Source organism: Callithrix jacchus, chromosome 1 (assembly GCF_049354715.1).
Source record: "Callithrix jacchus isolate 240 chromosome 1, calJac240_pri, whole genome shotgun sequence".
Lineage (NCBI taxonomy): Eukaryota > Metazoa > Chordata > Mammalia > Primates > Cebidae > Callithrix > Callithrix jacchus.
In genome coordinates, this window is record NC_133502.1 from 55,869,944 (window position 1) to 55,897,311 (window position 27,368).

Below are 27,368 nucleotides of genomic sequence, written 5' to 3' on the forward strand. Positions count from 1 at the left end.
GCCTTCTCTCTCTCTATTTCTTCCTCTCTTTGTCTTTGATGATATTGATACATTCTTAGATCCTAGGCCAGTTGTGTCACAGAACGTCCCTCACTTTGGGTTTGTATGATTGTTACCTTGCATTCAGATTCAAGTTAAATATTTTTGTGCAAAGCACTACACAGGTTAAGTCGTGCATCACTTCAGGAGGCAATTGATATCAGTGCATTCCACATTATTGGTAATGTCAAATTTGATTATTTGGGTAAGGTGGAATCTGCCAGATTTCTCCATATCCTGTTCCTCCACATCCTTACACACAATGGTTTTTGCAACCACTGACGACTCCTGCCTGAATCATTTCTTACTATGTGAACTGTAATGTGGTGAATTTTCTATTTCCCTCATATCTTTGACATTTATTAGTTGACATTCTTCTGTAGAATGAAACTCTCTTTCCTGCATTTTGATTACTATATATTTTTTAGTATCAGTATGGATGCATGACTCTTTTTTCCCCCAGCGTGCAATAATCCCATTCCCATCATTATTTATTTGATATTCAGTTGTCCTAAATTTGGCCAAGGCAACATTTCAGTCTGGCTCTTCTGTCTTTTCAGCATATCACTATCTATTTTTGAGCACTTTCTGATTTTCTGGCACAACAATATGTTTCTGACTCATTTCATACTTTCTTGGCCCCGGTTCTAGAATCAGCCATTTCTGTAAGCATTCTCATTCCTTTTAGGGAGTAATGGTATGTAGAAACCAAGATCAGAGGGCGAGAGAGGTCATTAGCAACCAAGATTCGAGGGCTAGTAATGGTATCTAGAAACCAAGAACCAAAGGCTCATTGCTATTATTTTAGTGTTATAGGAAAAGGGTTTTTTTTTTAATTGTTTTTTAGTTTAGTCTTGTTTTTTAAGCTTTGAGCTTACATTAACACCTGTAAATCCAATCCAACCCTTCGTGGTTCTTCTTCTCTTTCTCCAATTCCATATTTCCATTTCCTTCCCATAGTGACCACAACAACAGCATGTTTACACATCTGCTCTGTCTTCTATACACATACAGTAGTCTCAGAATCACTACATCAAAACCGCTACCAGCAACAAATTTACCAAGAAGAAAGTTCACATTTTATTTATGGTTTTTTTCCCTTAAACTTTATTCCATTAAAGTACTCAAAAGTTACTTGAATTTATTCTTTTTTCCCCTCCTTTATAATTAATGCTATCAATATGAAAACATGTTCATTTGTTTCTATTTGGTTTCAGTCCTAGGATTTGTTTTTTTCAATCTCATTATTGCTTGAAAAAGATTTAAAATTTTAATTTTAGATTTTGAAGTGTTTTCTTTTTCTTTTACTACCTTAAATATTTGAAATTGCCTGAAGTTTTTGAAGGAAAAATATATTTGAATTTGATTGTAAATTTTCAAATAGCTGTCTGAAATATTTCATATATTTTAATTAAAATAGCCATCATATCAGAATTACGTTTAAAGTAAATTAACAACTTCCAAATATTCTATTGATCACCCACCTTTTTTGATAACACCTACAAGGTTTAGTACTCTTCTAAAAATGTGAAATAGAAGCAGATGGAAAAAGGGCTGATACATATTTAGATTTGTGTATCTGTTTATAAACTGTAAATGAGTATGTTATTTGTATTCTACTGCATTTTCTTTTCATCTTTTCTCGGTAAAGGGATTGTGTATCAAAAGGAAAAAAAAAATAAAAAGTTCCAAGGAAAATAGCTTTCTATTATTTTAAATGTAGCAGTATACTAGTCATACAGTTTCATAAAGAATGCCTGCAAGTTACCTTTTCTGGACAGTTAAAAAGTCCTTAGGGTTTCCTTGATTTGGTTTGGGCCAATAGTTCCTTTGAAGCTTTTTCTCCTGCTTTCTTTGAATAATATTTAACGTTGATAACTACAAATACTTACAAATATTAGTCATAATCTGTTCTTTGTAGAGAGAATTGGCTCTATACCCACATCTTTCATTAATTATATACAGGATATCAACTTAATCTTAATGGAATGGTGTCCTTTTGATTTTAAAGAATCTCTTTTGGTTTATTTTTTATTATAGAAGATAAACTTATACATTCTGTAAAATTTTGTAGTGATCTGTGTCACCTCAAGTCAGGAGATTATTATCTTCTGATATGAAAAATCAGTTGATGGAAGCATGTTCACAAAAGTTAGCATGGAAATATAATTTTGTCTGATAAGTTTAGACAGCAGAATCTCAGTAGGAACAAAAACACTCTCCCATACCTGGATGATTTTAGAATAGAGGCTGGTGTCTGGAAAATAGCTCATTTCTACAAAAGAAATGTGATTTATGATAACCCAAGACTTAGACATGACTAGAACCACATTCCATTTAAAGTAATTATGCCATTGGACTATAAAAGCAGTGCTCTGAAGTGAATCAATGGAACTCAGTCCTCTTTAGTGGACAGTAACATAGGCACTAATGAGACAGATTTCATTAAAAGATATTTGATTTATGAAAGAGTTGAAGTCCTGTCTTATTTTGAAATTGCTGGTTTCGTCCCTGCATCTGATCTTTTTTTCCCTACCATCACCATCACCAGTTTCTGTGTATGCTTTGACATTGCTATGGTAACCCTAAGGACTGATGGAATTCCCTGCATCTCTTTTCACAGAGGGTGATGAGACAGGAGTGATGGATAATCTGCTGGAGGCCTTGCAGTCCGGGGCTGCCTTCCGCGACAGAAGAAAAAGGACACCGAAGCCGAAAGGTGAACCCTATTCTTGTTTCATGTTACTTTCTAGGGAGCTATCAGAAAGAAGAACCCTTTTTTTCTCATTCCTTTAAAGTCATGTGTCAAGAATGCAGTGCCGTGGGCAACAACTGTTCATAAGTTTCATAAGTTTGCTTAATCCCTTGTACAGACAAATGTCAGGGAGATATGCATTCCAGTTGGCCGATGTCGGTAGCACATTAACAAATCAATGCACTGAACCTAGAAAATGCTGATTAGTGTGACAAGTCTCATCTAAAGAACCATATGTACCTTATCCCAGTGGAGTTTACAGTAGCATAATTAAATGGGAAGTAAAAGTCATAACATTACTGCTTCAAGTATTTCAGGGTATTGAAGCATTACTTTGCTGCCAGAAATACTTAACCTTGGAAAAAAGTATGTCTACTACTGTTTTCCTTCTTGAGATGCACAGACCTCTATATTAAGTTTATTTTATATATTTTTTAACAGATGTTCGTCAGAGTCTCAGTCCAATGTCTCAGAGGCCTGTTCTGAAAGTTTGTAACCATGGTAATAAACCGTATTCATAAATTGCACATTTTTCTTATCTACTTTTATCTTATTGATCTGTGATTTTAGTAGGCTGCTGTGAAATTTTCAAGTTTCAATATAACTAAAATAGTAAAAATGTGTGCATGTACATATTTGCTATGGGATTGTTTACTTGTAGTTTTCATCCCTGTTACCTTGAGGTTGTGTTTTAGGTTCTTCTATCAGGTCTCTAGTGAATTTTTTATTATTATAATTATCTGAAGTTAACATTCAATCATTGCTGATTAGTGTTATCCAAGGAACTCTTTCTCATAACACTTTTTTTAAGTGTTGGACTTACTATATGTCAAGATACAATTTGAAGTATTCATTCTGTCACCTGTTTGTTTTACTCTCCCACATTTGCCAGTGCAGCTAGAAATACCTTGACTGGCATTTTGGGAGAATAATACATGTAGACGAGCTTCATGTGGTATTATTGTGGAAGGACGTGCTAAAATCACTAAAAAGGTGAATTAACTTTAGTCTCTGATATTTATCTAAGAGGGACTCCTCTCAAAAATCTCTAAGCATTCCTCCATGCCCAACCGTATGTAACTCTTCACTCTGTTCACGGTACCATTTCATGCTGATTGGCTTTTAATTGCTTTGGTTCTTTTCCCTCTGTGTTATATACTTGGGTTCTGCCGACCTTCCATAGTCAAAACACATTCATTGATTGTGGGTGCTGATTTTCCGAGTGAGATTGTCACTAATGTTTACAGATTTATAATTGTAAAAAAACTTGACAGATTTTATTCAAGAGTTTTATGGGTGCAGATGAATTAAGTTCTAGAATTATTAACATGTGACTGAGAGAGAAACCTGTGCCAATTTCTAGGTAAGCCTAAAATAATTATGAGGTAAATAAGAAAAAGACACGGATGTAATTATCTTTTAATAGTTGTGTGGATCCTTAATGCCCAAGGTAAAGTACATATATTAGGTGCTTAACAAATGACTGTAAAAGTAAAAATATGCTGCAGTCTCTTAAGTAGGTCTTTTTTGTTGTTTTGTCTTGCCTTTTGCTTTTATAACAATACAAAAAAAGAGTTGGAATAAGTCAGAGAAGTTCATTGTGACTAATTAAGTAATTCCTAAATGTAGGGTTATGATTTAGAGCCGTTGTGACGTATTTCACAATGGCAAAACCTGTAGAAGGTGGGTCTGTCCTGATCTTACAGATTGTTTTGCATTATCAGTGAATAAATGGAAACCCAGAGAGGCTGAAAACTTCCCAAGAGTACAGAGCTGGTTAATGACACAACTGTGACCAGAATACGGTTCTAATTCCTATTGTAATTCTTTTTTGATTTTGTATATGTACTTCAATTATTTTTATTATTAATATTAACAAGATAAACAACTCAGCCCCCATTTTACATCATTAAAAAAGAGCTACAGCCAAACACAATGATTGTAATATGATTAATGATGTGCATATACCATCCTACGGTTAATTTAAAATATACTTTTTAGATAATATGTGGGGGAAAATTAGTTCAGATTACTTTGTACGCTGGGCTTAGAGGACTCAGCCTTGTGACTGTAATATTAGTAAAGTGTCTGGGATATAATGGTTCAGATACAATTACTTATAAATTGTGATGTTTCTGTTTATTATATATATAAAGCAGATGAGCACTGCACTTCTATAAAGTTAATGTGTGTACTGGCTTAAGTTCTAAGGCTGTTGTAATAATTAAGCTAGTAAATTATATAGCAAGCCAAATGAGATATATCACAAAGATCAAATTCTCTGTTCTAATATAAATGTGATGAATTCCTACATTTTTAGAAATTATTTTCTGTTCATATTTCTGTTGTGTTTTCTCTTCATATTTCTAACCAAGTAGAAAAAAATCCAAATGACCTAATCTATCTTAAGAATTATGTGCCTATAGATTTATTAGACTAGATATTGAAAAATGCAGGATTTGGTTAAGGAAAATTCTTTATTGCAAAAAGGGTGCTGATTATTTTTAGTATAACATTTTGGAGTTTATTGTGTAAACTTTCTGTTTCTAAAAAATTCTTTGTTTTCATTGAAAATACCCTGCAACTGAACTATATAATTGAAATGTAAAATTGAACTTATTTTTACTTTGCTTTTATATACTTAAAAGAAAACTGATGTCTAATATTTATATTTTGTACAAGTATATATTGTTGGTATTGATCTCGTAACTTACTTTTGAAGATTTAAAAGGTTTTCTACAGCTATTTGAAATTTATTTATAGCCTATGTAAAATATAATAGTAATAGTAATAACAATAAGCTAATGTTTACTAAGATATTTGGCTTACTAAATGCTAAGCACTATGATGAATGTTTTATGCATATTACCCATTTAACCTCAAATAATTCTATCAGAGAGTCAATATTTTTGTCCCCTTTCATAGTTGAAATTAGTCAAGTATTAAGCAGGTCTGATAACTTGTTTAAGAGTATGTAGTCAAATTTTGAATACATGCCTATCTGACTTCAGAGTCCAAGTTCTTAATTACTTAGCCATGCCATACTTTTAACAAAGCTGCTTGAATCAGTATCTAATCCCCTTCCCATCTGTGAGCTGATGACTCATGTGCATACATTTTTTTTTTGTTTGTAGCATATAGTTGAACTAGTGAGACAAAACCTCTCAGAGGTTCTTCAGCCTCTGGTGTGCCTCATCTTTTGTTCCCAAATTTAACCACTAGATAGCACTGTTTTCCTAGTCTGAGGTTTGGATTATGAGAATAATCTAGAATTAATTATGACCACTTTTTATTTCTTTTAATAAACTCACTATTAAAACATTTATGTTAATTTTAATAAACCTATGCTCTGTTAGAAATATTATAAAAGAATTGGGTAAAAAATATGTATCTACAGCCCAAATTTAAGTTTATTAGCTACAATTTTAATTTTTTATTGTCTGTATATCTTTTGCTATCGGTGTGTTGCCTGTGCTTTCTTAAATCATAACTATAGTCTACGACTTCTTAGGTTTCTTTTTATATACAGAGAAATATCTTTTCTTTCAGAATAAAAATAATGCTGCTAAAGTGTCCTCCTGGATGTTGGGGCTAACATTTCCCTGTATGTATTTTAGCAAACTGACCTCAAGCATTCTAACTCCAATGGGCTTTAGAAGTACAGACATCTCATGCACTGAATTATCCAGCCCTGTGCTGTGCTCCAAACTTCTACCAAAAACACTGGTTACAAGTTTTACCTGTTATCTTTTGCTTTGGCTATAAAGGCACAGGCAGAAATTAAGTATGTGCTATATCTTTATTTATTCAGCAAAATGTACTAAGCTGTTGCTAGGCACTTAAGATTTATAGATACCCTCCAAGAATGCACTATCTAGTTGAAAGGCAGACTAGTAATAATTGCACTACTTTTGGTAAATGCCAGGTTAGAAGTAACACAAAAAGTTTTGGCAAGACCAGGAAGTCAGAAAGACTGATCGAGGCTTTGTGAGGACAGTTTAGAGCTGGCTTCTAGAAGGACCTGAAATCTAAGCTGAGACTTGAAGTATGAGTAGAAATGAGGCCAAAACCCAAGGGCAGAGTGACCTAGCCAGCAGCAGCAATAGCATGTATGCACTTCTTCAGGAGGTCTTTTGAACCACAGTCTGAACCTTATAGAATTGTACACTGTAGTAACACCCTAGTCTTCCCATTTTGGAATGCACATTGCCCTGAAGTTGTTTTTATTTGATCTCTGTCACACTACTCATGAGTTTCATTACGGTGGAAACAAGGCGTAAAGGAGCATATCTGTCTTGTTGACTGCTGTAACCCCAATGCTTAGCTGGATTCGTATCAGACACATAAGTGTTTATAAGAATGTGTTGAATGAACAGACATGTTTATGTTTCTACTTGAATGAAACTCTTAATATATGTTAAGGAGAAAAATCAAATCTCTTAATGTCACCCAAGTAAGTGGAATTTGATATGTCAGTTGCTAAAATTCCAGCTGTGAATACAGTTAACCACTTCCCATCTCCTCCCTTAAAGTTATCTATCATCAAAAGGAGATATTTGATTGTTTGCTCTATGCATAGCTTCAAAGAGTTGTTGGATCAGATGTGAGGGAAGGGAGATTCAGTCTTGATTGGGTTACTTACTTCTTAGAAGTGGAGGGCTACTTATTAAATATCTTTCCCTTAGTCAAGCAAAGTGTGGCAACATTAAAACAAAAGAACGTATTTGTTGATGAGTACAGGGAATTATCTATTTTCTTTATCCAACACAGTCCAAACCTAAAGACTTTCTGTAGTCTCCAGAAAATAGTAAAATCTCCTCTTTTAAGTCAACCTAATTAAAATATTTATTAACGTATTTTAATTAAGATCATATTGTGGTGTTTAAGTATTAATAAATCAGCTGGCCCAGTTGAAAATAAAGTACCAGATGGGGAAGTAGTATATTGCGAGTCTGACACAGGTCAAGAAATTTGGACTCTTGAGGTTTTTGAGCATGAAAATGGTAGGTCCCCATAGTTTTTATGGAACTAAGATGTAAGTGGGAGGGAGGAATCGAAAGGACTTCATGACAGCCTCTATGCCAGTATCAATCGTCTGCTAGGGATGGGGGGCAAAGTCAAAGAGGGGAAGAAAAAAAATCAGAAAGGAAAAAAGCCCAGCTTAGAGTTGTAGGTTAAGACACCGCACAGAGAATTGCTAATACTTTATAAGCAAGTGAGTTATCTAAAGGAGAGCCTTTAAAACAAGAGAATGGCGAGTTAAGGACTGGACTTTAGGAATGGACTCAGGTGAGTAATGAAGTGAAGGAGAAGCAGAAAAGAGATCAAGAAGTTGGGAAAAAATTTTTGCAGTCTACCCATCTGACACAAAGGGCTGATATCCAGAATTTATAAAGAACTCAAACAGATTTACAGGAAAGAAACAAACAAGCCCATTCAAAAATGGGCAAAGGATATGAACAGACACTTTACAAAAGACGACATACATGAGGCCAACAAACATATGAAAAAATGCTCATCATCACTGGTCATTAGAGAGATGCAAATCAAAACCACATTAAGATACCATCTCATGCCAGTTAGAATGGCGATCATTAAAAAATCTGGAGACAACAGATGCTGGAGAGGATGTGGAGAAATAGGAACACTTTTACATTGTTGGTGGGAGTGTAAATTAGTTCAACCATTGTGGAAGACAGTGTGGCGATTCCTCAAGGCCTTAGAAATAGAAATTCCATTCGACCCAGCAATCCCATTACTGGGTATATATCCAAAGGACTATAAATCATTCTCCTATAAGGACACATGCACATGAATGTTCATTGCAGCACTGTTTACAATAGCAAAGACCTGGAACCAACCCAAATGCCCATCGATGATAGACTGGACTGGGAAAATGTGGCACATATAAACCATGGAATATTATGCAGCAATCAAAAATGATGAGTTCGTGTAGGGACATGGATGAATCTGGAGAACATCATTCTCAGCAAACTGACACAAGAACAGAAAATGAAATACCGCATGTTCTCACTCATAGGTGGGTAATGAAAAATGAGAACACATAGACACAGGGAGGGGAGTACTAAACACTGGGGTCTATTGTGGGGAATAGGGGAGGGACCGAAGGGGGAGGAGCTGGGGAGGGATAGCCTGGGGAGAAATGCCAAATGTGGGTGAAGGGGAGGAAGGTAGCAAAACACACTGCCATGTGTGTACCTATGCAACTGTCTTGCATGTTCTGCACGTGTACCCCCAAACCTAAAATGCAATACAAAAAAAAAAAAGAATAAATAAATAAATAAAAAGAAGTTGGGAGGAATTACATGGCAGTGGAGCCTATACAGTGAAGGTTGAAAGAAGACTTTGATTTTCTCATTTCTTTTTTTTTCTTGATTGTTTTCTTTCTAACCTCTGGTATACCACTGAGTGACTAGTGTTTTTCTTCTCTTCCTCTGTAAACTTTCTGTAAAACTTTTGTGACAAAGGTTCCACATATATGAATGTCAAGCCACACCTTACTCTGCATCTGCCTGCAGTTTGTTTATATCCTCATTAGGTGGTTCTCTTTTCATAAGTAGTACAGTGGGATTTTTTTCCAGTTAAATGGATAGAGAGTAATCAGAAAGAATTCTATAAACTGTATGCAATTAAAACCCCTAATGATAAAACTATTTAACTGTGACAAAATAAGATAAAACATAATCAAAATTTTAGGCAAACAAGTATTATGCATTTTTAGAGAGCATCCATAACCTAAACAAAATCTTGCTATATTATCTTTACACTAAATCAATTCTTAATAGCCTTAATTTGGATTTGATTATCTATTTTTACTCTTCCACTTATATATGGCACTTCGAGAGATTTTTATAGAAATAAGATTGTATTGCCTCCAGGCACAGCTGCTCTGCCACTCTAAGATTTGAAGTCAGAGTTAAATGTGAAGCTGGTTAGATATCTTTGAATTAGCATATTTTTCTAAGGGAGGCACACAGACAGGCTTTGTTGTTGATGTATCAAAACTTCATATATAGCCACTCCTCCCCCATCCCCAATCCACTCAGTCTTGGTCACCTTGTTTCTTGATCTGCCATTTCTCAAACAGCAAACAGACACAAGAACAGAAAGCCAAACACCGCATGTTCTCACTCATGGGTGGGTGTTGAACAATGAAAACACAGGGACACAGGGAGGGGAACATCACACACTGGGGTCTGTTGTGGGGTGGGGGACTAGGAGAGCAATAGCAGGGGGTGGGGAGGTTGAGGAGGATAACATTAGGAGAAACACCTAATGTAGGTGACAGGGGAATGGAGGCAGCAAACGACCATGGCATGTGTATACCTATGTAACAATCCTGCAAGATTTGCACATGTACCCCAGAACTTATAATAATAATAATAATAATAATAAAACAGCAAGAGTTTGTCTTGAGGTAGAATTAGGAGATTTCTAAGGTTTCCATTGATGTCTACTGAGCACTAACTGCCTTAAGTCTTCTTTAGAAACAACGAGGACAACACTAACGCAGTCCTCCTGAGAACGTTATCTATCCAAGTAGGAAATATTGACAACTCCCATTTTCATTTATTTTAACTGTATCTTATTTTAAAGTAGAGAGAGGATAAGGAACAATTTAGTAAAATTACTTGATTTTCTAAATGTCATTGGCCTATTTTCTTGAGATTATTTTTTGTTCTTTTTCTGATGAACTTGTGCCTGCCAAATAACCTAAGAAAGGGAGCTATTAAAATACTAATTGTTTTTGACACCCTTACACTTGGGCTTTCAAGCAGAATCAAATGCTACCTGTAGCTGTCAAAAGACTTAAATATTTTTTAAGGAGCTTTTCTAGGCCAGGAATGTAAAATAATTTGGATGATTTCACAATTTATTCAAACATCAGTCTCTTATATTTACTATGTAGTCAAGCAAAAGGCAGAACAGACTCAGCAGGGCTCCTGCCTAGGTAAGGATGCCCTGTGGGTAGACAGGAAAGGCTTTTCTTATCTAATTTATAGTCAGGGCAGGACAACCTTTTGGCATAGTCATTATCAAACAGACTCTTAAGCATGAACAGGCTAGAAAAGTCTCAAGAAGTGAAGACTTCAAGTTGTTTTAAAAGGACATTTATGCAAGAAATAGCAAATGTCTTTCATTTAATGAGCATTCACAAATGTATGCCGAAGGCTGGAATAAATTTAGTGGAAAGGAGATAAAGAACTGTATTGTATAAGGAAAGTAATGTCCTTGACTTCCCTGAAATGGTTCTTATGATTAATATGTCTCTTGTTCTGCTTGTGTTCCATAGTGGACTATAATTATTATGATCTTTTAAAATTGTTTGCCCATTCTGAATTTCTCCCTTTTCTTGTAGCAGAAGTTCAGAGTCTAAGGTTATAAGGAATCAATGGACAGACTTTAGACGCTCCTTGAACTCTATACTTTTGTTTTCAATTTTATGTTCGGACTTAAAAAAAAACAAACTGGTGAAAGGATCAGTTGATTTCATCAAATTTCTCCCAAAATAGAAATCCTTTTTAAAAGAGGGATTTTGTTGTTTGATTTGTTACACATTGTCTGTTTCTTTGTGTTATGTAATTTTGCACTACTTAAAAGGCAAGCCATTTCTAGTCTATTAATAATTGTTTGCCATTTGAGAACTAAACTTTCATGGACATGTGAAATAGTTGGCAAATCTACAGTTTTAGAGACAAATAAATTGTGTAGCCTAAACAGTTACAATCCAATGAAGTGGTGGTGCTACTGTGGAGGTCCACTGAGCATACAGAGGAAATGACATCGTCTGTACCTGGGATAGTCTGTGGTCTTACTGGATCTCCCAAGCTAGAAGGCATGCAGGGCTCATCTGGATGGTAAAACTTGGAAGGAGCAAGGAAGAGAAAGAGAAGCCAGAGGAGGAGCATTCTCCCCTCGGAGCCACCAGTGACACAGAGATGGGAAAGAATACTTACCAAAGCCACATGTTCAGAAAGACCAGGTACAAGAAGGATGGATGAGCACCCAAGCACAGATAGGATTGAAGAGTTCAGGTATCACTGCTTACCTTGGGAAACGCAGTATTGGTAGAAATGGAAGCCAGGTAGCCTCGGTTGGAGGAGAAGTGGAACTTTTTTTTTTTTTGAAAGCCTAGATATGAAAAAAAAGACAAAGTAGGGAAATAGCTACACCAAATGGCTTGTGATTTAATGAGCATATTGTGTTTCTTTGCCATTCATATCGCAAAGGCTTTATGTCTTTGTATTTTGAAAGGAAGGATTAATAGTGTGTGGGGTTAAAACTTAGGGGAACAGTAATTTAGGTTAGGTTCCCAGGGAATGAGATGTGAGAGCATAGGTGCAGAGCATCTGGACAGTTACAAAGGAAGGATGTTTGAATAGAAGTGGATACAGATGGTAAGTAAGGGAGAATTCAGAACTCCCACCTGAGAACACCTGGTTTCTCTGAGAATTAGGAGATCAGGTCTCTTCCTGAAAGTCATAGTCTCTGGCTAGGGGAAGGAGGCAAGGTCAGTGGGTGATAACATATCTCCTCTAGGGAATGTCAGAGGAAAGTGATCAGGAAAAACATTAATGGCCCAGTTGCAGAGGGAGATGATTACTTGTGTAGTGATAGTATAGTGTGTGAAGTCCCTGGAAAGAAAAGTGGCCAAGGTGCCTCTCAGGTCCTGTGAAAAAGGGCAAATGGTCCCCAGTAGCCTCAAGGTTCTAAAAAGTAATCTCCATGTGTGAGCACAGTGCTCAGTTAGGCAGTAGGCAGACTGAGTGTGCTATAGAGCACCAGCCAAGCAGAATCATCAGATTTTCTGAAAGGATAAGATATTTTGTGTTTTAAAAAGTGTAGCAGTTACAGGAAAAGAATGAAAACTCTTTTGGAACATAACAATGTGTGGTTTGGTTTTGCTGTTGTATTCCATCTGTAGAAGACATTATGGCAGGGATGGGGGACCCTACTGCAGCTGAGTGTCTTCCAGGCATGTGCCAACTGCATTATGTGCTGAAATCTTTTCTAAGAAAACAACACTTGATATTTATTTATAAGATACCATTGGATTTATGTTTTATTTTCCCTCCTTAAAGGTCAGTTCAAAGTAGCCACAGATATGGAAACCACCTTTAGAAATTGCTGTCAGTATTACAAATAAATAATTTGCAAAATGCCTGACACATAGGAGGTACTTGTAAAAAAAAATAGCAGTAGTTGCTCTTATTCAGTGACTATTTGTGAAAGCATAAAACTAGCCAGATTTTCAAATACTGTTTCCACAAGTGAATGGTCTGTCAGAGCAGTTTGACCTTGAAAAACATTTCGGAGTCAGGTTTTGGCTTTGGAGTCAAACAGGTCTTGGTTTAAATTCTTGACTTACTATCAGGGTGATCATGGCAGGTTATTTGTCTTTAAATTTTCTTTTCTTCAGCTATAAGCAGAAAAAGTACACTATGTTTCATAGGCTGTTAGGAAGGTTAAATGAAAATGTGTGGAGGTGCCTAGATTTGTGATGTAGTGCCTAGAATTGAGTAGCTTCTCAGTAAACTCAAAATCTACGGGCACCTTCTCATTTCTTCCCCTCTTCACTTTCCCTCCATGATAGAAAGTTGTTAATAGAAAGTTGTTGCAAATCCTTCCATGAGAATGGTACATAGAATGGTTTTAGTAATTAGAGACATCGAAATTAATTTTCTTACCATGAATATTTCTTGGACTATACTTAAAATACATGAAGTAATATCAACTAGTTTAGCAGAAAAAAATGTTGAAAATTAACACTATAGAGAATTTTGTTTTTAAAATAGAATAATAAAGATATTTTTACCTCCTTTTCTCCTTGGGAGTCACCACAAAGCCACCAAGAGAAAGAGTAACAAAAACAGTTTGCAGCTCCTGTGACATCAAGGCACCTTTAATCTGAAACAACAATATATAGAGACGGGAAGGATGGAGAAGATGATGATGTGAGGAGGAAGCCGGAATCCAGATGTATTATCTTCCTAGGGCTACCAGAGCAAATTATCACAAATGGGAAGGCTGAAAACAACAAATTTATTTCTCCCACAAGTCTGGAGGCTAGAAGTCTGAAATAAGATGTTGGCGAGGCTGGTTCCTCTGGTCTGTCATGGGGAGAATCTGCTTCATGCCTCTTTCCTAGCCTCTGGGGCTGCTGGGGGTCCTTGGTGTTTCCTGGTTTGTATTTACATCACCCCAGTGTATGTCTCCATCATCACATGGTATTCTCCCCATGTGTCCTTTAACTTGTCACATGGCTGCCTTATAGGGACACCTGTCATTGGATTAGGACTCAACCTAATCTAGTATGACCCTGAGTTTACTTGATAACATCTGCAAAGGTCCTATTTCCAAATACAGTTGATATTCACAGGTACTAGGGGTTCAGACTTCAGCATCTTTTTGAGGAGACACAGTTCAACCCATGACACCACGGGGCCCCAGTGAGAAATGGAGTGAAACATCCCTCCCAAGCCTCTGAGGAGGGCTCAGGAATTCTGGTGCCAGGAACCACTAACAGAGCAAGTGAGCCATAGAGCTGAAAATAGGACTGGAAAGGGGGCAGTTTAGCACCATCTAGACAATCTGACACCAAAGTCCAGATTTTTGACAATTATGCTGTACTGCCTCAACTCACTTCCCTTCCCCCATCCTTCCAGGAAATCAGAGATTTATTCTTTGGAAAAACTGTGCTCAAGAATCTAGAATGGGATTATGAAACAGGAGCGAGGTGTTCCACTGCAATCAGGGATTATGTAAACACAGGAGAAAAAAGTGGAAATGAATGGAAAAAGCCTCTTCTGATTCCCTTCTGCCACTTAGTTCTTAGCATACAGAAGCCAAGCTTATGCTCCAGGCAGATGACAGAATATATATCTGGAGATGATGAACAGTCTAGAGAATCGGCTTTCTGATTCTGGTCTGCTTCTCCCCATAGTACTAGCTCAGAGCAAGAATATTACACAGAGAAACCCATTAGTTGACCAACCTACTTATTCACACAAAATGTTTATTCTTAAATATTAATTTGGGCCAGGGATTCATTAGCTAACATTTGAGGAAAACATTTAACATGGAGAAAAAAGGAAAAACAAAGGAGCTCTTAATAAAAAGAAAATATGAAGAACAAAAGGAAAATTTAAAGCAAAACACCATAATTATAATTTCAGAGATATCAAATACAATCTGTGTGTGTATATGTGTGTGTGTGTGTGTGTGTGAGAGAGAGAGAGAGAGAGAGAGAGAGAGAGGGTTTCTCTCTGTTGCCTAGGCTGAAGTGCAGAGCATGATCATAACTCACTGCAGCCTTGAACTCCCAGGCTCAAGCCATCCTTCCATGTCAGCCTCCCAAGTAGCTGGGACTACAGGCATATACCACTATGCCCAGCTAATTTTATTTTTTTTATTTTTCTGTGTGTGTAAGATAGAACCTCACTATGTTGCCCAGGATGGTCTTGAACTCCTGAATTCAAGCAATTCTCCTGCCTCAGCCTCCCGAAGTGCTGTGATTCGCGTATGAGCTACCATGCCCAGCCTAACAGACTATTTCAATGATAAAAAGAATAGGATGCATACACACACATATGTGTGTGCACATATATGTATATACATCGGTATACATATATATACATGTATGTGTACCTATGCATATGTGCATATGCTTATATGTATATACACATATAAAGATGTATGTATGAAGAAGAATTAGGAAACAGGATCTCTTGGATATGGAAAATAAGGTAGCAGAAAAAAATCAGTACAATATTGAAAAAGCATAAAGATAGAGGGTTCTAGGAGAATTTTGTTGTCTATTTTGTGCTGTTTTAACAGATTATACAGACTGGGTAACTTATGAACAGAAGTTTACTGGCTGCTAGGAAGTTCAAGGTTGAGAGTATAGCATCTGGCGAGGGCCTTCTTAATGCATCTTCCCATGGTGGATGGGCTAACGGAGATAGAACAGGGCTGGACTTACCATCCTTTGTAAGGAATCTATTTCCACAATAATGGCATCAATCCATAGTTAAGGCAGACCTCTCTTGGCCTAATTTTCTTTTAAAGTTCTCACGTTGTAATACTATCGCAATGGCAATTAAGTTTCAGCATGAGTTTGGGAGGGGACAGCCTTTCAAACCTTAGCAGGGAAGATCAGGGGAAAATGTAAAACTTACAGATAATCTGAATGACTGTGTGTACAATCATATTAAAAGGTTTTGTGGACAATTTTGGAAAGCTTTAGTGATAGATGCTTAAAAAAGAGGCAATTATTTTGGAAAAAAAGAAAAGTGACATATGATTATGGTACACTACTTGACATAGTCCTAGATACTATTTTACTGAACCATAATAACAGAAACACTGTAACCAGCCTTCAAAATAGTGCCCAATGATCTCTGCCTCCTTGTTTTCACACCTTATATAATCCACTCCTGCCCAAACATTGTTCCAATTAAGCATGGCATAAATGATATCTCACTAACAAGCTTTGATTATAAAATGTGCCAAAGCTTTCATCTTGGGTGTTCTGTTCTCTCCCTGTCTCCTTTGGCTATGGGGGACACCATGTTGTGAGCAGCCCTTTGGAGAGACTCAAGTTGTGAGGAACTGGAGCTTCCATCTAGCAGCTGTGTGAGCTTCTAAGTTTATCTATATTAAGATATAACCAGAGCTGAAATATCTTTTTCATTTAGTTGTCTATCTACTTTTCTCCTAAAATTTACTGGTTGTTCTTTAATTTTGCATTATTCCTCTTCTCTTTCTCTCTTCCAATATTGTATATGAACCTAAAGGGGACTTTTCTCTGTTCTAACTCTCCGCTTATCATTTTTTATGTGATCCAGAAACTAAAGTGCTCTTCAATGTGCATTCCTAAGGAGTGATAAGGATGATAGGAGTCAATAATGGTAGTGCCTCTAGCTCAGGATAATAAATGTGCTTTTGCATATAAAATGAACACCCTTCCAACCTTTTCTTTTGTGTTCTATAGATAACATTAGCCAGTGATTTTGTAGCACATTTCTGGATTATTTTCTTCCCTCATCATTCTTAATGTGTAAAAAAAAAAAAAAAATGATAGAAATGAACAATAGAGAAAAATCAAGTGCCATTCTACTTTTTTTTGCTTTTTAGAGCAAAGGTACCCTTATGGTAGTATATAAAAACTGGGTAGATAATCTGTGTCCACTGACTCCTTTGTAAACAAGAGGGTTGGATGAAATTAGCATTTTGAAACACTGATGTTAGTTATAATCATTGGCTTTTTTGTAAGGAAGTGGCTTTTCATATATTGCACTGATCTCATGAAAGCCAGGAATGTAGGTAGCATAGCTGGAACTGTTTGTGGTTTGGGGGAGGAATGGTGGTATGACAGCTTGTTATTTAGTCTAGGTAAAGAAATAAATACTAAATATTTTCTGCTTTAAAAGGGTCTATAAATTTTTTGAAGCAAGCATTGACATGCATTAAGAATGCTATAATATCTCATTTATTCCCTAGTAAATTAGAAATTATTAGCGTTAGCCATGATGTACATTATTGTTATGTGACAGCATTTGGCTTAAACAGCTTTACCATTTATTACACTAATATTAGAATAAATGGTAATGATCATTAAATGCTATGTACATGATCATTTAAGTAATCATGCTTGCAATCTCCTACTATTAGTCAAACCTCTTTGGGTTAATTAGTCAGAGGAGCTGTCTTATTCCAATTTCTAGAAGAATAATGAAACAAAGGAACACGGAAATATAACAGAGAAAACAAGAAAGCATCACTCATTTACCTCATATTTTGACTTTATTTACCCTCACCTAGTTCATATTGCAACCTTAAGGTTAAAAAAAAATGACAACATTTTTTATTTTGAGATATGATTAGGCCTATTAAATTATATTTGCATATTTTCCATTGAAGAATGTATGCAGCAGAGCAATGCTAATATGATAAGCAAATAACAACAAAGTCCACATTTACCAACATATTCACGCTGAAAGATGAACCAGTAAATACTCTTGGATTTAGCATTTAAAAATGTTAAAACATCTTGTTGTATTTCAGCTGTGACAAGCCAGTAACTCAAAATCTATAACTTCAAGGCTACAAATGTAAGAGGCAACTAAGAAACGTTTGTTATCAGTTCTTTTATTACTCATATCTTTGTTAATATAGTTACTCTGAGGAGTTTTTAAGTTGATATTTGATAAACCATGAACAAAGTTTTATTAAATCCAAAGTGCTATTTTATCACTGGATGGAAAGTGTATTTCATAACTTTTTTTTATTCTTACCCATGTACTAAAGGAGGAGAAAATATAAAGAAAAAGATCCTTTAAAATTCTTTGTGATCTGTAATCAGGCAGCTTCTCAAATGAGAGTGATGATGGTATACTCCATTTTTAAATATGCCAGAAGAAATAAGTGAAAGGCATAGTGCATTAAAGGCAAATCTCTCACACTCTTATAGGGCAGAGAAGAGTCCTGCCTAAGACAGCTCCCCGGACCTGTTTCTACACTTGCAGCCTTTGACAGTAGCATCGTCTCTAATAAATCTCAAGACTTTCATCACTTTTGGTTTTTTTGCTTTTTGAGATGGAGACTCGCGCTGTTGCCTGGGCTGAAATGCAGTGGTGCAATCTCAGCTTACTGCAACCCCTGCCTCCCAGGTTCAAGCAATTCTCCTTGCCTCAGCCTCCCAAGTAGCTGGGATTACAGGTATGCATCACCACAACCAGCTAATACTATGTTGGCCAGGCTGGTCTTGAAGTCTGGAGGACCTTGTGATCCTCCAGCCTCGGCCTCCCAAAGTGCTGCAATTACAGGCATGCGCCACCATGCCAGGCCACTTTCATCACTTTTTATTTTTATTTATTTATTTGAGACAGAGTTTTGCTCTTGTTGCCCAAGCTGGAGTGCAATGGCGTGATCTCAGCTCACTGTAACCTCTGCCTCTTGAGTTCAAGTGATTCTCCTGTCTCAGCCTCCGGAGCAGCTGGGATTAGAGACAGGCACCACCACATCCGGCTAATTTTGTATTTTTAGTAGAGATGGGGTTTCTCCATGTTGATCAGGCTGGTCTCTAACTCCTGACCTCAGGTGATCTGCCCGCCTTGGCCTCCCAAAGTGCTGGGATTACAGGCGTGAGCCACTGCACTGGCCTGATCATTTTTTTTTTTTTTTTTTGAGACAGAGTTTCGCTCTTGTTACCCCGGCTGGAGTGCAATGGCGCGATCTTGGCTCACCGCAACCTCTGCCTCCTGGGTTTAGGCAGTTCTCCTGCCTCAGCCTCCCGAGTAGCTAGCACTACAGGCATGTGCCACCATGCCAGCTAATTTTTTGTATTTTTAGTAGAGACGGGGTTTCATCATGTTAACCAGGATGGTCTCGATCTCTTGACCTTGTGATCCACCTGCCTCGGCCTCCCAAAGTGCTGGGATTACAGGCTTGAGCCACCACACCTGGCCCTGGCCTCATCATTTTTTAAACACTGGTCTCTCTCTGCTACTCACTTACTGGAAGCTGAATACCACCTATTACTCTTCATTCTGTTAACCAACTTTCTCTTCATTTACTGATCCCTGTTCCCTTCCCTGGCTTAAATATAAGAAGTCTTGAACTGCTCAGGGTGAGAAAGAAATATAGTGATGCGATAAAATAATAGAAGTCAGTAACTTTAGGTACTATGTTGTAGAAACATGGTATTTCCTAGAAATTAACTCTGTGTCTTCTACATATTGTTTTAATAACCAGAAAAGGGGTTTTGAGAATAATTTAAAAAATTACTTTGTGATTAGTTTTCATATCCTAATGAGACCACTCTCCTTGTGGTAGTTTCTGTGCCCCTGGGCCCACCCTTACGTGTTTTTCAAAGTTTGCTTTTTTGTACTGTAGGCCCATATGGTTCATCACATGCTCTTCTAAACAGATCTCCAGTTCTATCTATATCCTCTTTGTATTTTTGCACTAAGATGTTCTTTAACCATGTTAAAAAAGTATTTTTCTTTCAAAAGCTGCTAAGCACTACTTCAAAATCAGAAATAAAAGACTATAACTGGTCCAGGTGTGGTGTCTCATGCCTGTCACCCCAGCACTTTGGGAGGCCGAGGCAGGAGGATAGCTTGAGCTCAGGGGTTCGAGACCAGCCTGGGCAACATAGTGAGATTCTGTTTCTACCCGCCCCAAAAAAATACAGCTTTCAAGATTAGGCAGGTCTCATGGCATAAACCCGAAGCCGCTACTACTCAGGAGGCTGAGGTAGGAGGATCACTCAAGCTCAAGAGGTTGAGGCTGCAGTGAGCCATGATCCCACCACTCTACTCAAGCCTGGGGGACAGCAAGACCCTGTCTCCTAAAAAGAGAGAGAGACAAAATTCTTGCCTCTGTTAAGTCCCCTCTTCACTAAATTGCTTTACATCGTGTATTGCATTGATTTAGGAGGTTTTGTTTTCTTGTGTTTAAATTTCTCATGTACTTTCTAGCTTCTTCCTTCATTTTAAATGTAAACTTTATATGGTAGAATCACATACATATGGAAAGGTCAACAATCCTAAGTATATTGCTTGATGAATGTTGATTACATAAGCTTGCCTGTATAACCAGAGCCCAGATCAAGAAACAGAATTTAATTTAAAACCCAGTAGCCTCATGGCCAGTCATTACCTCACATTCCACATATGTTCTGACTAAGCATAAATTAGCTTTACCTTGTTCTTTCCAAAAATAGAATTGTACACTTTGTATCCATGTTGTTATATGAAGCTGTAATTCATTTATTCTCACTATTGTTTAGTATTCCACTATAAGGGCATATTACAACTTATTTTTCCTTTTATCAGTGGATATCTTTTTGTATCTAGATTTTGACTATTACAAATAACATGGCTAAGAATGTTCTTATTGTGTATGTCTTTTGCTTCCATCAGACATACACTTCGGAGTGTTATTCAGCTTTAGTAAATATTGTCCAACAGTTTTCCAAAATAGTTGTGCCAGTTTATACTTCCATCAGCCAGGTAAAAGAGTTTCAGTAATTCCAGTAGGGTGTCTCAGGGTGGTTTGATTTGCATTTCATCTATGAGTGATATGAGTACCTTTTCATAGGCTTATTTGCTTTTGTGGATATCCTGTTATGTGAAGTGTTTATTCAAGTCTTTCCTCTGTATTATTTCTCTGTTAGGATAAATTATTATCACTACTGTTTGTGATGATTTTTGAATGCTGCCATTGAGTAGGTTTTCTTTGCCCATTTTTCCATTAGCTTACCAGCATTTTTCATGTTGAGAGTAAATAGATTTTGATGCAGTTTTATCATAACACATGTCAAACTGCCAGTTGTATTATGAAAATTGTCCTTGTAGTATGTACTCTTTTAACAGTGTTTCAATGGCTGCATAGCATAGCTGGGTAGTAAAGATGGCCCATATTAACTAGCTTTTCTAGAGTTTGACTTTTACATGCTTTTAATGTTTTTTTTTTACCATTATATATAATTCTTATATATAATGTATTATATATAATTCTTATATATAATGTATTATATATAATTCTTATATATAATGTATTATATATAATTCTTATATATAATGTATTATATATAATTCTTATATATAATGTATTATATATAATTATATATTATATATATGTTTCTTCAGGATAATTCAACAGATATGAACAATTTTAAAGCCTTTTATACATATTGCCTCACTGGCCTGGGTGAAGTGAAGGGATGATACTAAGTTGTACTCCAGCAGCCTATACACATGTTCGTTCATCAGATCCTCAATAACACTGGATGTGTTTCAGAATTTTTAGTATTGACAAAATGGTGTCTTATTGTTTTTCATTTTTCTTTATCTGTAAAATTGCATATATCTTCATCCTTTATTTACAACTGATAAAATTAAGTGAGCAAAGGAACCAGAAATGGGGTAGGAGGGAGAACCTTCTCTTTATTTCTTAGCAAACTATGTCATTCTTAAGGAAAAATCAGAAACTTTAATATTATAATTTTCTCTGTCTTATTTCTCTATTAGGATAAATTATTATCATTACTGCTTGTGATGATTTTTCAGTGCTACCATTGAGTAGGTTTTATTTGTATATTTTTATCATTAATGATAATAAATACTATTAACTCTGAGGTACTAGAGTAATGGGTTGGAAATAGGTGAATGGAAATTAGAGACAGACCTAAATCCCCGTGGCAAGAAATAGCTGGAACCTCAGATGGGTTCACACCTCCTTCCCCAAGGGTTTTGGGTAATTAGGTAGCAGCTTAATTGAACTGTAAAAATAACTGTAACTAACCTTAGTCTGCATGATGCAAACTGAGCCAACCAATGGATTACCTTCTCTTCCAGCCTATTTTAACTCAACTTTACCAGATTTTCCTTCCCTCCCTCCCTCCCTCCCTCTATCCCTTCTTCCCTCCCTCCCTTCTTTCCTTCCTTTTTTCTAAATTTACCACATGAATCTATTTAAGAAAAGGTATTTCAATAGTGAAGGTGTTAGTAGATTATAATTTTTTTATGTTTATATCCCATACTTATTTCTAGGAAGAATTTGAAATGGCTTACAAAAGGAGGTACATAATAATTACGTAATTATAAGAGACAACACATGCTGTAAGAAAAGAAAGTTGGCCCCTTAGCCTTGATTCTCAAATTTCATCATGCATCAGAATCACCTGTAGTCTTGTCAAAATACAGGCTTCTGGGCTCAACCCAGAGTTGCTAATTCAGTAGGTGTATGGTAGTCACGAGAATTTGCATTTCTCAATTCCTAATTGCTGCTCATATAAGAACCACACTTTGAGAACCACAGGATCTGGATCATCTTTATCTGTTTTCAGTATTTGGAATTATCCTTGATTCATGCTATATTTTTTATTAGTCTTTTTGTGAGCTGTATATTTCACTGTCTGATCATACATAGTAATAGTTATGTTTTATAAGGCTCATTATATGGCTATACAGTATATGATTAATTCTATATCATATCCTATATATTATCCTGTATATTCATATGTATTCTGAACCTTGGCCACATTAGAAATACCTAGAAAGCTTTTCTAATGGCTCCAATGTGGAGCCTTATCTCCACATATTCTGATTTAATTGATCTAAGGTGGGGTCTGGGCAGTGTATTTTTTTGAAACTCCCTCTGTGATTTCAGTGTGCAGGACAAAACTGTAAGCCACTGATAGGTAAAGATATAAATAGCCCCTGTTGCCAACAAGTAACAGATTGTTTCATTTGTGGGTTGTTTCTTTTTTTCCATCAATGTGCCTAGCCACTCATTCTCCATTATAATCTATGTGGTATGTTTTGGGTTTTTGAGCATACCATTTTGTTCTTCTCTTAATTGAACTTCATCCTGTTTTTGATGAACCATTTCTCTAATCTATCAAGGTCATTTTAAATTCTGTTTCTTCTAAAGCATTTAACCCCTGCCCAACTAAGTATCATCTGCAAGTTTAATGAGCAGATTTTCAATTTACTAATTGAGACTGTGCTCATTAATTTTTAATATTTTATAATTTTATTGCAAATTATTTCCACCATGTGGGTGATGCTACCTTGACCTTGCCCTGGCCGTGCACATTTTCTTCATTATCAATGAACATTTATTTAGGGCTTAGAAGTTGTGTGGTATTGAAACAAGTTCTGTTACTTCTAAATAATTGAAAGTAAGTACTGAATCTGACACCATGTAGTTTGAATTCTAAGGAGAATATGTATATAACATAAGCTGTAGGAGCAATAAAGAACATATAAGCATTTAAACACAAAAACTAAACATTTAACGTGTAGTTCATAGGTCTGTTGGATATAATGATCTTTACTATACCCATATAGAAAAGAGGTTAAGAATGTAGGTTGCCCCTTCACTAGCTGTGTAACCTTTGGAATTCACTTGCTTCTTGTGCCTCAGGTTTTTTGGTCTGTAAAATGGGATCATAATCATTCCAGCCTTGGTTCCTTGTGAGGATTAAAATCTGGTAATGCATGCAAACTTCTCAGTGCAACCTAGCACATTGCAAGAGTTCAAGTAAATTAAGAGTCAAGTGAGAAATTGATAGTACAAAGTATTTTAGGTTTGGTTTGACAAGACTGAGAATAATCCAAGTGACAAAAGGATGATTAGTCTCGGATCTACCTTCTTCAGTGACTAATTCAGCTAACGTGGAACCTTCTATTTTAAAAACTAGAGCTTATTTTTCTGAAAGCAAATCGTTTTGATTTTCCTTCTCAGTTTGCTCTATTAATAATTGGAAAGGGTGCTCTGGCAGATTGTTATAACTATTAAGTGGCAGAGCCAGGATACAAACTCAGAACTTCTGTCTACAAGTTGGTTACTGCTTAATGGTAGAGAGGAGGGAATAGATTGCCCAGCTATAAGAGGGGAGAGGAGTGGGAATCTATTTTAGAAAGATAAGATTCCAAAAAGAATAAAGCAGCTAGTATTTGACCACTTACTACATGTCAGACATTGTTGAGTGTATTATTTGCATTGTCTCCAACTGAGGCTTAGAAAGGTTAAGTAACTTGCCCAAAATCATAAAGCTGATAAATGACAGAGGCAAGAATTAAACCCAGATCTGTGACAGCAAATTCCATGCTCTAAATCACTTCAGTAAATTGCCTTTCTTTGAATGGAATCAGGAGATTACTTTTTCTGGAACAGAAGATGCACTCAAAAATATCAGAAGTAGAGAGCAGAAAGATAAGCGGGAGACAGGAGTTGTGTTTACTCCCTGACAGATTAAATGGGAAAAATCAGCTCAGGGATTTCTCTTGAGTTTGGCATGTATTTAAATTAGTTAAATAGCTAAAAAGTGAAGATGTCTCAGTAGGAGCAGTCTGGAGATGGCCTCGATGAGGGTTTTAGAGATAGAGGTAGATTAGAAGGGGTGAATTCTAAGGGTATGGAATTTACATACTTTATCTTCTTTTGTTCTTTGATTTACAAAAATAAGTAAACATCAAGGGTGATCTCTTTTATCCCATAAAAGCTAATGCTATTTTTGTGAGACACACGTTTTTATAGCACTTTACAGTTTCCAGAATGCTTTCAGGTACCATATTTTGTTTGATCTTAATATATTGCTGGCACTTTTACAATTTTGTTTCTATTATCCTAAAATATCCATAAGCATAAGAAATATATTTATAACAAATTGGATGGAAGGCACAACTATGCTGGAGTTTCTTTGTATATACTTGTTTAAATGTGTTTATTTCATTGTAAGTGGCAAGTATAATTATGATAAAAAATTAAGATATAGATACTACTCAGAAAATACCAGCCATTAAGTAGTGTCATAAGAGGATCTTAGCTTCTCTATCTCAAAAATCTCAATACTGCTACTGTTCAAACATGTTCAGAACAAAGTAGTTCTCCCCCATGCAGTTTTGAGTCCCAAAAAAACCAGTATAACAAAAACTTATATTTTTCAGACTTGTATTACTATATTATTTAGGGTCATGAAAAACTTCATACTGCATTTCGTCTGAAGTTTAGTTATTTATAAATACTCTTAATTTCATAAATTAGAATTACATAAATATCTATGTTTCATGAGCGAGAATAAGCCTCAGATACTGACTTTTTTGAAAAATATTCTATTATTTGCCCTTTAATAAACTGGACTTAGTCAAATTTGTCTATTTATAAAAATCATTTTTAGCGCGGAAATTATTTCTGCTTTTGTTCTTTAACCCGACTTGTTTGTGTTAGCCTCGGAGCTAAATAATACAGTATGATCTGAACTATCCAGATACTATTTAAAAAGCTGGAAAGCAGAATCATTTCTGCCAAACAGTAAAATATTCATAATTTTCATTAGTAGCTACTTACCACTAATAAAGTGTTTACTTTTAAAAAATAATCTTTTATAAAATAAAAATAGATGTCTACATGTGTTACTAAGGGAGATAATTTCTGTTCAGACACTTTATATGTGTATATTCAGACATTTTATACCAAAATCAAAAGTAGCTAATGTACTTCATGAAGAACTCAGTTCTCTCTTTATTCCACATTTACCCACATCTCCAGATAATTATTTAAGAAATTTAAATGATTAAATTAAATATCATTTATGCTTACATGCTAAGAGATTTTGTGTAGACTTTTCCTATTTTAGACTTTGTACTTACCCTCTTTCTAAAAGAGACTGAAGCTTTAAAATGTGTGCCGTGGCTCAGTTTTGTAATCCCAGCATTTTGGGAGGCCAAGGTGTGGGGATTGCTTTAACCCAGGAGTTCAAGACCAGCCTGCACAACATGACGAAACCCCATCTCTAACTGAAACACAAAAATTGACTGGGTATGATGGTGTGCGCCTGTAGTCCCAGCTACTGGCAAGGCTGAGATGGGAGGATTGCTTGAGCCTGGGAGGTCAAGGCTGTAGTGAGCCATGATGGCACCACTGGATTTCAGCCTAGGTGACAGAGCGAGACTGTGTCTCAAAAAAAAAAAAAAAAAATTAACTACATTATTGTTTGTTGTGGTATAATACTTATAATGTAGCTGAAGTAAAGAAAACCCTACAGGGGTCTACTTAGTTTGGAATTCCAGCTTTGCTGTTTACTGAATCTCTTGGCACCTCAGTTTCCTTATCTAAATAATACCTACCTGAGAGAGTATTTGTGAAAACTAAATTAAACAAGCCATGCAAAGCACTGTGCACTCAATAAACGTTAACCTTTATTACTGATGATAATATTTAGTTCCATAACAAGGATGTGGGCTGGTAAAGAGACTCTACTCTGGAAATAGTTGAGTTTTAAAAAATTTAGACCACTGTCATTTGCCAGGTTATACCAACTAGCCTCATTGACCTGGTGTTGCCTGAATCTATCCTGCTTCTTGGCTCATTAAGAAGCGTTACTGGATCAGATCCATAGAACGTTTTACATGACTGTGAGTGGCACTGATCCAATTTATGAAGCTTGACTGCAAGGGCATTTAATGATGGCTGAGATAGCTTACTTTTATGTCATTTGATTAATTTTTCCATTTTACTTGTAGTACTATTACCATACCAATTTCAAGATGTTTTTAGTTTCCTGCTTTATAAGTTTACTTCAAAAACAGTGTAATAGATATTCTCCTGTTTGATGTAAAATTATTTAGAAGAACAGCAAGGTTGTAGCTCCTAATATAAAATGCTTAGATATAGTTACTCATTCCTTCATACAGTTACAGACATCTAGAGGTTGGTTGAATATCCAGGAGTAAGGAAGCAAGTTAATTTTTTACTGGTTGTATACATTTATACCATAGCAGCTGATTGAAGAAAAAATGGATTTGTAAAGCAATAGCAGTAAACGCTGCCTCTTTAGGTATTTACAAATAGAAAAATCAAGTCAGGAGGATTCTAATTTAATGATTAATTATTTTACTGGAATTTTAAAGGAATAGATCAATAATCATATTTTGTTGCAGGCCATTAACAGCCAGAACCTTGGCTCCCCAAGTTAAGAAATCAGTTCTTGTTAATTAAACTTAAATATGATGGCAGAGATCTTTGTGCCGTGAAGCGA

General features: G+C 36.0%; 1 protein-coding gene across 2 annotated transcripts in view; it reads left to right on the forward strand.

Annotated features, from left to right (window-relative positions):
- Positions 1–27,368, forward strand: part of DIAPH3 (diaphanous related formin 3) — a 506,459-nt gene that overhangs the window by 394,449 nt on the left and 84,642 nt on the right. For both annotated transcript variants that reach the window (XM_035296778.3, XM_035296781.3), the window contains 2 exons: positions 2,663–2,758; positions 3,236–3,295. In XM_035296778.3, the coding sequence (XP_035152669.1) occupies positions 2,663–2,758; positions 3,236–3,295 (156 nt within the window). The remainder of the gene's footprint in view (positions 1–2,662; positions 2,759–3,235; positions 3,296–27,368) is intronic.